The following is a 10600-nucleotide window of genomic DNA, read 5'->3' as shown; positions in this document are numbered from 1 at the left end:
CCCATGTAAAGGTTTTGCGTTTGTTTTTACAATGCTCATTGATTCTAACAAAATACGTACATTCATTTTCATAGGTCATTCACGGAACTATCACACTTTGGCCCAATAACGCGAAGCGTGCTAGACGGCGCCATCTATCTGGACGTCACAGCAGGCTATTACCCGAAAGACCCTCTCAGCGTCCCCAAACCTACCATCAGCTATGAAGAAGTCGTTCGTGCAGCCATGAAGGACCCCAAAGCTGGCAAGAGACTTCGGATTGCATTCAGCAAGGATCTCGGAACTGTTGACTTCCTTCAAGCTGATATATTGGAATCCGTGCTAAAGTCACTGGAAGTTTTTAAGTCTTTGGGACATACTGTTGTTGATGCTACTGAGATTAAGCTTGTGGATGTTAGGACGTGAGTTGCGAAGTAGCAAAGATTCCATTACTTATCTCTGAATTTCTTTTTGGCGTGTAGATGTTCTCCTGCTCAATTCTTTGCTGATATGTACACGAAGGTCCACAAAGTATGAAACTGCAGAACGTATCTTAATGTGTGGCGTATTACTTACAAACCCCATCTCTTAGGACATGGAAGGCAAATGGGATCAGCTCGAACCCCAACTTGCATTCATCTTGCAGCATGTTGGGAAAACAGTTGGATTGAAAGAGATTGGAGAAGCTTGTGAGAAGATCTCTGCTCTGAATGCCAGTATTGCTGAACAGGTTTGTCCATTAAAGCATCCACTGTGTCTCTAGGCTTTGCTTTGCGTTTTGTAATCGAGGTTACCTTTAGCTCTTCCCTGACCGTGAGGAATTTGGCGCCGATGCTGGATACGATGTTCTCATCTGTCCCGGAATGGTGCTAGATCCACCACAGGCCGACGGAACTTGGGTTAGTACCCCGGAAAAAATAACCTGTTTGGAAGTGTATGCCTTGTTCAGGCATTCTAACACGTCTCAATCCTTTTCAATAGCCTGCAAAAGTCGACGATACAGATTTCAACATCATGGGAATGGTCAACATGACTTCAACTTTCAATTACTCTGGACACCCATGTATGTCAAAAACAGGTCGCCTCCAGCTTGCTCATGTTGTTATATCTAACTTGCATTCTTCACGTAGCATGCGTGGTTCGAACAGGATTGACAAAATCAGGTCTTCCATGTGGAATCCAGCTCGTAACGCGTAAATTCGAAGAAGAGACGATATTCCGTCTTGCTGCTGAATACGAGGCGGTGGTTAGCTGCTTCGATACATGGCCTGAACCAGCTACGTTTGTTGGGAAGAAGGTGGACAATTCTCCAAGACTATAATTTGTCTGTGTCTTGATGTATGAGGATTTTAGATAATAGGCAGTTGACCAAATTGAAACGGTGCTACTGGCTGGTTGACATATTCAGAATGGGTTCATTCTTTTTTTCGCTGCCTCTGGCACCTCTTCACGACAGAGCCGATACCTGGAAATACGTCTTTGTAATCATTCAGAAGGAGTCCATGATTGATCTCGTTAACAAGTAGGTTTTGACCACACAGTCGCTCCACATGTTTGCGACTTCAGAGCAGTTCCAGCGTAGATCTCATTACGTGGCATTTTGCATCACTATTGTCGAGAACAATTTGTCTTAGTTCTTGATTCTTTTGGTTTGTTACTCTACCTAGCTCCGCGAGACCAGTTCACAAACGCTTTGGAATTCCGACGAGCAGCCAAAAATGTTTTCGATAACAGCCCGTAGAGTGACCAAAGCCGTAGGAACTCATATCAAACAGGTGAGTCCATTCCTATACATCATTTAACCTCCCTATGCCTGCGTCGAAAAAAAGCTTTTGTCTGCAAAACATTTGATATCTGACATTGACTTTCTTTCCAACTTTTAGCATAATGTCTGTCAGCGAGCATGCATGGCGACCGATGTCTCGGTAACTAATAACACGCGATCTCCTCTTTACTGCATTCCAAACTTGGCATCAAACCCACAAATCTAAGACATCAACCATACAATGTTAGATTCTTCAAGCCCACTTGAAAACAGTCGACCCAGAGATTTACAAGATTATCGAAATGGAAAAGAAGAGACAGCGTGAAAGTGTCGTGCTGATTCCATCGGAAGTAAGTGAATGTTGTTGAGTGTTTGAAGGGGACAGCTATCTGAATGCTTACGATACATAGAACTTTACATCTCGTGCTGTTATGGAGGCACTTGGCTCTGTCATGCAAAACAAGTACTCGGAGGGGTATCCTGGTGCAAGGTTAGAGTTGGAACTTGACTTTGTGTTATGTCTTTATAGACATTGACTCCATTTTTTTGTTTGCTCTGTAGATACTATGGTGGTAACGAGTACATTGATATGGCTGAACGATTATGTCAAAAGAGGGCATTGGAGGCATACAATCTAGATCCTGCAAAGTGGGGTGTGAATGTACAAGCGTTGTCTGGTACGGTTTAGTGCTATACAGGCCCAGCTCTCGTACATCTTTTATCTTACAGCGTGATCTCGTAGGTGCTCCTGCCAACCTATACGTATACAACGCAATCATGAAACCACATGATAGACTCATGGGTCTTGATTTGCCTCATGGTGGACAGTAAGTTCATTCGTCTATGCCTAGTAAGAGTTTTTTTGCAAGCTTCTAAGAACTACTTTCACCCAACCAATACCAGTTTATCCCACGGTTTCCAAACTGAAACCAAGAAGATTTCTGCGGTGTCCATCTACTTTGAGTCTATGCCGTACCGTGTAGATGAAAAGACGGGCACGATTGATTTCGACATGTTGCAAAAGACCGCATCTATTTATAGGCCTAAAGTCATTATCGCTGGCGCTAGTGCTTATGCCCGTAATTGGGATTACCCAAAGATGAAGAAGGTATTATTTGATATTTCCTGTGGGTTTACTTGTCTTTGACTCAAAAACGACTTTGTAGGTCGCTTCAAGTGTTGGTGCCTACCTTATGGCTGATATTGCACATTTGAGTGGTAAGGCTACATTGATGAAACTTGGCTTGTTCAAAAGAAGCATCAAATTCTCACATGTCATATACCATATGTTAGGTATGGTTGCTGCAGGAGTTGTACCATCTCCATTCAATGATGCCGATATCGTTACAACAACCACACACAAGTCCTTACGTGGACCACGAGGAGCCATGATATTTTACAGGAAGGGTGTTCGAAGTGTTGACAAGAAGGGCAAAGGTAACCGTCCAAGAATGCCATTCTTGTCTATTCTAGACTGATTTTTTTTGCCTTCGTATTAGAAATCATGTACGATTTGGAAAACCCTATAAATCAATCCGTTTTCCCTGGCCATCAAGGTGGTCCACACAATCACACTATCGCTGCATTGGCTGTAGCATTGAAAATGACCAAAGATCCTGCTTTTGTGCAATACCAAAAGCAAACACTATTGAATGCTAAAGCTATGGAAGTAGCTTTCAAGAAGCTGGGCTATGAAATGGTTTCAGGAGGAACTGATACGCATTTGTTATTGCTGGATTTGAGACCTCAAGTACGTGTACACGTAGTCCATCACTTTGAGTTCGCTTTTGTTCCTTCTTGAAGAACGAAGTCAATTCTCACCAACTTTCGTATTGTACAGGGAATAGATGGTGCTCGTGTCGAAAGGATTTTAGAGTTGGCTAATATCGCTGCCAACAAGAATACAGTTCCTGGTGACAAGAGTGCTTTGATACCATTTGGACTTCGTATGGGTATAAAAACGAAGATGCGTTATAATTATGTTTTTTTTTTCTCTTTCTGACACCCTTTCCAAAGGTTCACCTGCAATGACAACACGAGGACTAGTCGAATCCGACTTTACCAAAATCACAACATTCATTGATCAAGCCATCAAGATATCCAAGGACGTGTCGAAGGGGTTGTCGAGTAAGTCAAGTTTCTGAAGAAACGTGGCATGCGATGTTTAAAGTTTGGCTCACTTTTTCTCTCTCGCTGTAGGCACGAAATTAAAAGACTTTAAAGAAGCAGTGGGTGACGGATCTAGCATCAGTGCCATATCAGATTTGAAGAAACAGGTTGTGGAATTCGCAACTGCATTCCCTTCCATCGAATGAGGTCTTAGAAGTATCATTAGTTAATGTAATTTTGTATTGAGTTGCAATAAGAGAAAAGCTCGATATCCCATCTCATTACCGGCATTGTATTGACAATCAGTTTTTATCTTTGTATTCTGCTAACTCGTTATCGGTGAGAGTCAACAAATTGGTGGTACGTGATACACCTAGTAAACTGTATGTATTGAAGCCTGAAGGCATTGACATATTCTCGCAACTCGAAGTTTGGGATGCCATGAACGAGAAAGTTTGGAATAAGCCAGAATACGAGGTACTATGGGATCGGTGGGAAGATAAAAGAATTGTTTTGCAAACAGAAATAGAGCACACATTGAGCGTAACAAGAATGTCTGGCTTTAGCAATTCCATTTACATTTTGGATATTTTTGATTCAAGCAAGACGTTTGACAACAGGATTATCGTTTAAACAATGTGAATTAGTCGATTATCAGTTTTTGATTAGATACAGTTTCGAAACCTCCTCGTAAAAGAAGTGTCCGAAGGCATTTGTTGGAAGCAAATCAGTTCTTCTTCCCCTTCCTCTTCTCTATCGAAGGTATGAATCGATACAGCACCATGCAGATGACTGTAGCAAATGCTATGCCCGAGGCCGCATAGAACGGCAGAGAGAACGAGGATCCGTAGAGCGATGATAGTAACAGTGGCCTAACCAACAACGTTTCAGATATAACAATTCCAAAAACACCACACCTGCACAATTACAACATACCCCAGAGCGTTAGCAAGCATAGCCGATGTCTGACTATACCCCAGAATCTGCCCCATATTATAATTCGGATCTGCCAGTGTACTTAACAATGCCATGCAAGACGGCTGGCACACTGCGATTCCACAAGTCATTATGTAGAGACATAGTACGAATGCCGGTACGTGTGGTTCTGTGGATGGTATTACACCGACGCCCAGTGCGATAAGGATGGAGCCGATTATCATGAGGGTTGGGTATGAGGCTAGTTTGGAGACACGGCCAAAGAATACTCTGGAGGAGATATGTGAGTTAGTATGATGTGGATTGAGATTGGGTTTGAAAGGACGAGAAACACATACTGCATGGATCCGAAAAAGATGGCTTGCACAGCATATGCGACACCCACACCCTGCGTGGAGAATCCATCTACAGAAAAAAAGCAGTATCAATTTCCTGTGCTTTGACCTAACAAAACATCCTACCACTCACAATGATCATAAGCCGACAAGTTCCACACGGTATAAAACGCCGAGAATCCCGTCTGTGCACATAGGAATGCCAGACACACTACAAACACTTTGATATAATCGGTGTCTTTACGCACCGGTCGCGTAACCACACCATCCTTTATCGTGTCTTCTTCTTCGTCGATTGTGACCACCATGGGTACACTTGGCATAGATCCAGGCGCCATTGATATGGACGATCGTCGTCGGCCGGGTGCGCGTAGTCCGTCGTATTGCTTGTTGTCGATGGCACCTGCGTGCAGTAACAGCTCAGCAGGTGTTTGGATGGACACGGAGGATCTACGTGGTTCGTGGGGTTCGGGTATGGAGAGTAGTTCGTTTGGTGGCGTTTTGGTTGATGATGTGTCTTCTTCTTCCTCGTCTTCGTGGTGTATTTTTACGTCCTTTTCTATATCGGCTGGTGGTGCAGAGATGGGGTCTGGTTTTGTGCGAGAGAAGATAGTACGTAGGGATCGTCGATTCTCTTTTGCGAGCGACTCTTTGAGGAATATTTGAGTGAATATCGCTGCGATTGCGGATGCTCCACCGGCGAATAGGAAGGGAGCGTTGATGTTTATTTGAGCAATGATGGATCCCAGTAGGTTGCCCAGAATCCATGATATTGAGGTGCAGGCTGCGAGATAGGCCAGATACCTACAAAATAAGTTATTTAGTAAAACTGTATTAACCAGCAAACAAATCAGCACACATACTGTGGTCGATCTGCGGCAGGCGCAGTATCAGCAATATACCCAGAAGCAGCCAAGAAAGAACCTCCTCCAATACCGGCACAGAACCGCATTGCAATCAATACCCAAATGTTTGGTGCGAGACCTGCACCAACACACCCCACAGCGTTACAGATCAGCGTGAAAATCAACACAGGTTTCCTGCCAATGCAATCGGAGACGGTTCCGAGCACCAGAGTGGCGAGTAGTGCCGTTACTAGTAGTGTTGAACATGTTTGAGGTGAATCGTCGCTCGAATGAACTTGATTTTTGAAAGAACTCGACTTTCGTCAATCTCGTGTGTGTGCGATGTGATGCATACCTTGGAAACTGGTAAACACAAGCCCAAGTACAGTCGGACCAGCGTCCAACGACAATGCCAATTGAGGTAGTAACGGCATTGCAATAGATCCACCCACTAAAAAGGAGTTCATGATCAAATCAGTCAAACCACACAGAGGGTGGACATTTCCAAAAAACGATCATCACAGCTCTACACGACTCTCCACTTACGAAAATCCACCAGCACAGACATATAAATCAACACCAGAGGCCATACATGCGGCGGTATCTTTGAGATCTTGCAGTAGCGTCGTCCACTTTTGTCAGTGGTTGCCTTGGGCTGATCAATGACCATCTGCTGTTTCTCTGTGGACATGGCTTGAATGTCCTGTTTCAATACTGTTGATGAGGTTTATACCGCACAATTCCAGATTTCACCAGCTGCAAAATTCTCTATTGTCGTCAATGATTTTATGCGACAAAGAAATACGTCACACATGCACGAACCTTGTTTTCTGGTTCGGGTGAATATATCGTCCAGTTTCCAAACATGTGCTGGGGTGATCTGGATGCCTAAATGTAGCTGGAGAGGGTGGAGAGTGGAGAGGCATTTGTATATAGTCTGGCGTCGTGGATCGTTCTAATGCACATTGAATCAATTTTGAAGTTGCGCATCACGTTCTTCATCACGATCAATTGAGAGCCTTGGATCTAAGCGGAAATGAATCAAGTGAAGTCAGGATCAGTTCTTTAACTGATCAAAATATCAAAAGGCCAAAGCACGTGCTAAGCTTCAAACACTCGCTGATCGTCATGAGTCATCACAATCGATAGTCACTTTTATCATGCACGTTCAGTCTCTAAACACCTTCGACTTGCCAAAAGACTCATCAGGACACGTTTTACACGTTATTTTATACGAAATCCAGTCTCTTTGCTACTCGCCCAACGAGAAAGCTCGAAGCTTCCAAGCTTGACGCTCATTTCACCAAAAACCGATCGCTCACGCAGACTCATTTCAAACAACAATTCATCAACCATGACAGAGCATTCACCTACTGCCCCGGATCCCATCATCCTAGATCTCAGTGTGGACAATCATGAGGCACCTATGGAGATTGAAAGCTATTGCATGAACTGCGAAAAAAATGTGTGTGAAAAAAAAGCTGGCGCTTACTATTCAAGATGCGAGTTAAGCTAATTTATTTTCAATTCATTCTGCATAGGGCATTACTAGACTGCTTTTAACAAGGATACCTCATTTCCGCGAGATTGTATTGATGGCATTTGAATGTCCACATTGCGGATTTCGAAATAGTGAGGTGCAGTCTGCTACGATTACGCAGGAGCTGGGAGAGAAGCAGACGTGTCGGATTGATTCGAAAGAGGTAGATTCAGTTGATACGTCTTAGATTTATTACGAAGTGGTGGAGATGGGCTTGACTCAAAGAGCTTTTTTACACAGGATATGAATCGACAAGTCGTGAAATCAGAGTCAGCTACAGTACGAATTGAGGAGGCTGACTTTGAAATACCTGCTGGTACTCAACGTGGTGTCCTGACTACTATTGAGGGGATGGTTGCCAAGGCTATTGAAGGATTGGAAGGGAATCAACCACAACGAAAGGTGAGTATCACTTCTGCATATATCCACGATTTTTGCGCCATCTCTCATACCAATGCCTTACTTTGTAGCTCATAGACGAGACCCTATACAACCAAATCGAAACAGTGCTCGCGACGCTAAAAACGTATACATCAGGCCAAAAGCCATTTACATTCATTGTCGACGATCCAGCCGGAAACAGCTATATTGAATCTCTCACGGCACCAGATCCAGATCCCAAGATAAAGATTGAGAGATATACACGGACACCTGAACAGGATGAAGCGCTTGGAATATCGGCGCAAGCTGCTGAAACGAAAAAAGATGGGGAAGATGATGATAGTGATTCGGATGCACCTGATGTTATGGTTTTCAAAGGTGTATGTTCGAGATGTCATGCACCGTCAGATACCAATATGTCGATTATCGGTAAGCTTCAGTGCTCTTGACTGCCTGAAAACTTCTTTTTTGCGCTCATTTAATCAAATCCAAACCCGACATAGACATACCCCACTTCAAAGAAGTAGTTATAATGGCCACAAACTGTGACTCGTGCGGCTACAAATCTAACGAAGTAAAGGGCGGCTCTGGCATATCACCCCTAGGCCAGAAAATAACACTCAAAGTCCAGGACGTGGACGACCTCTCTCGCGACATCCTGAAATCAGAGACATGTGGTCTCTCGATACCCGAAGTAGACCTGGAATTACGCTCTGGAACACTTGGAGGTCGTTTCACGACCGTTGAGGGGCTCTTGACTCAGATATACGAAGAACTGGAAAGTCGTACTCCGTTCTTGCATGGGGATTCGGGTGACCAGACGCGACGGTCGGCTTTCCAAAAGTTTTTGGGCAAGCTTAAGAAGGTGCTGAATATGGAGGTGGAGTGGACGTTGGTGCTGGATGATCCGCTTGGGAATTCTGTAAGTTGGTGTTTTGTGTGATAATGGGTTGAGCTTGTTGGCTGCACAATATGAACACATTCTGACACCCTTTTTTCTCCCTCACTAGTATCTGCAAAATCCATACGCACCAGATGCAGATCCCAACATGACTATTGAGTCATATGAACGAACATGGGAGCAAAATGAATTCTTGGGGTTGAATGATCTCGTGCTTGAGAATTACGAGGGACATGCTGATGACGACAAGGAGAAACACGAAGCTGATGCTCATGAACATGAGAGGCATGAGGAAGAAGAAGAGGATGACGATGAAGAGGGAGGTGAAGGTGTGGCTAGTTAGAATAACTGTTGGTGTATGTATAGATGCTGAGATAGATAATATAACGTTATTCGGCGTGCAGCAGAGTTGTGCGTGGAATAATTTCCGCTGAGAAGCGCGTCAGATACAACACGTATAGCATTTTCAGAGCGTGATAATTTAAAAAACAGCGATCGGTATGGTTTTCGGGGAGAAACTGTGTTGCAAAGCTTTCTCTTGACATTGCAAAAAGTTTCGTCACTAAAAGGAAAGACCGAATTGTTTGTTGGGAGTAAGTACCAACTGCCTGCATCTTCGCGCCTGGAACATCGCATTGGATTAATTGGCCTCTCGTCATGTAGCTTTGCTGGCCACTTTCACGTGAATAATTAAGACTTTCCCCACAATCAGTTTGACATCAAGGTACGCTGAATGCCATACTTGTCTCTTTGTAATTTCAGCCATCACTTCAGATAAACGTTACGAATGCTTCCTAACCCTGCGCCACTACCACCCGACTGACTGACAAAAATCTCATCAAAAACCAGATGCGTCCATCCTTCACAGCAGCATACCCCCCATACGCGGACATAATACTCACGATCAACCCTATCTACCTATCATTCTTGACCGGATTCATCCTCGCCGGTCTGTTGCTACTCTGTCAAAACATTGCTGCTAACGCTGTCCTCCGCAAAGTGAATATCCTGTCGGTTGATGATCTTGCTGAGAAAACGGCCGAGGTTGTGGAGATGGTGGATGCGAACTGCGTCGAGATGGAGAGGGCTGGTAGCGTGCGGTTGGTGGGGCGTTTGAGGAGGTATGTTGTTGGAATGGTTTGGTTTATGTTGTAGCTAACGTTTCTATATGACTATATGATAGGGCTCTTGAAGAGATTGATGTGTATATACAAAATGTATGGTTTGTACAATCGTCTCATTCTCTGCAAAAAAAAACTGCAAGAACTCAACGAACATTTGCTATAGGCAAAACGAACATACGTCCTCGGCCTCCTAACAGCTCGCCAAGGCCAAAAGGAAATCGCAGAACTCGATCGTCGACTAGACAGTGCATTGATTCGGCTCCAGTTTGCTATGAATGTGGATTTGAATTCGAGAGTGAGGGATATGCATGGTGCCGATGCGCTCTCTGTCGTGGTAAGCCAATGCATTCTCATCGAGGTTCTTCTTTTTTGCTGAGATACGTTTATGTTTTGTAGGAAACAGTCATGAATGAGAAGGAGCACGACGTGAATCCGTTTTTGGACACTCCAAAGAGCACGAGACGGTATTCAAGGGATGGGGAGGATGCAGAGAGTCTTAAGATGCCAGAGACAGGTACGGTATTGTAATACTGCAAAAAGAGTCTCTCGAATCAACATGCCGCGCTTTTGAAAATAGAAGAAGAAGAACACGAGAGGATGATGAGGCTTCGTTCCAAACTTCAAAAGTTTTGGGAAAAGATTGATCGTGGATGGCGGGTGTGTATATGATTTGTTCTGATCTTGA

General features: G+C 44.0%; 2 protein-coding genes across 2 annotated transcripts; both read left to right on the top strand.

Annotated features, from left to right (window-relative positions):
* Window positions 1-1697: 1697 nt before the first annotated feature.
* Window positions 1698-4059, top strand: SmJEL517_g02586 (glycine hydroxymethyltransferase; the record flags this gene model as incomplete). Its single annotated transcript, XM_031168514.1, has 13 exons — window positions 1698-1754; window positions 1863-1904; window positions 1993-2094; window positions 2155-2234; window positions 2306-2421; window positions 2487-2571; window positions 2648-2852; window positions 2911-2962; window positions 3038-3181; window positions 3244-3494; window positions 3585-3696; window positions 3761-3871; window positions 3944-4059. The coding sequence occupies 13 exons, from the start codon at window positions 1698-1700 to the stop codon at window positions 4057-4059; spliced, it is 1473 nt and encodes a 490-aa protein (XP_031025491.1).
* A 3264-nt stretch (window positions 4060-7323) lies between these two features.
* SmJEL517_g02585 (uncharacterized protein) lies at window positions 7324-9134 on the top strand (the record flags this gene model as incomplete). Its single annotated transcript, XM_031168513.1, has 6 exons — window positions 7324-7434; window positions 7511-7672; window positions 7750-7911; window positions 7980-8319; window positions 8394-8812; window positions 8901-9134. The coding sequence occupies 6 exons, from the start codon at window positions 7324-7326 to the stop codon at window positions 9132-9134; spliced, it is 1428 nt and encodes a 475-aa protein (XP_031025490.1).
* Between the last annotated feature and the right edge of the window lie 1466 nt (window positions 9135-10600).

The sequence above is a fragment of the Synchytrium microbalum genome (genome assembly GCF_006535985.1).
Source record: "Synchytrium microbalum strain JEL517 chromosome Unknown SmJEL517_scf0011, whole genome shotgun sequence".
Taxonomy (NCBI): domain Eukaryota; kingdom Fungi; phylum Chytridiomycota; class Chytridiomycetes; order Synchytriales; family Synchytriaceae; genus Synchytrium; species Synchytrium microbalum.
Note: the sequence above shows the minus strand (reverse complement) of the source record. Positions and strands in the feature narration are given on the sequence as shown.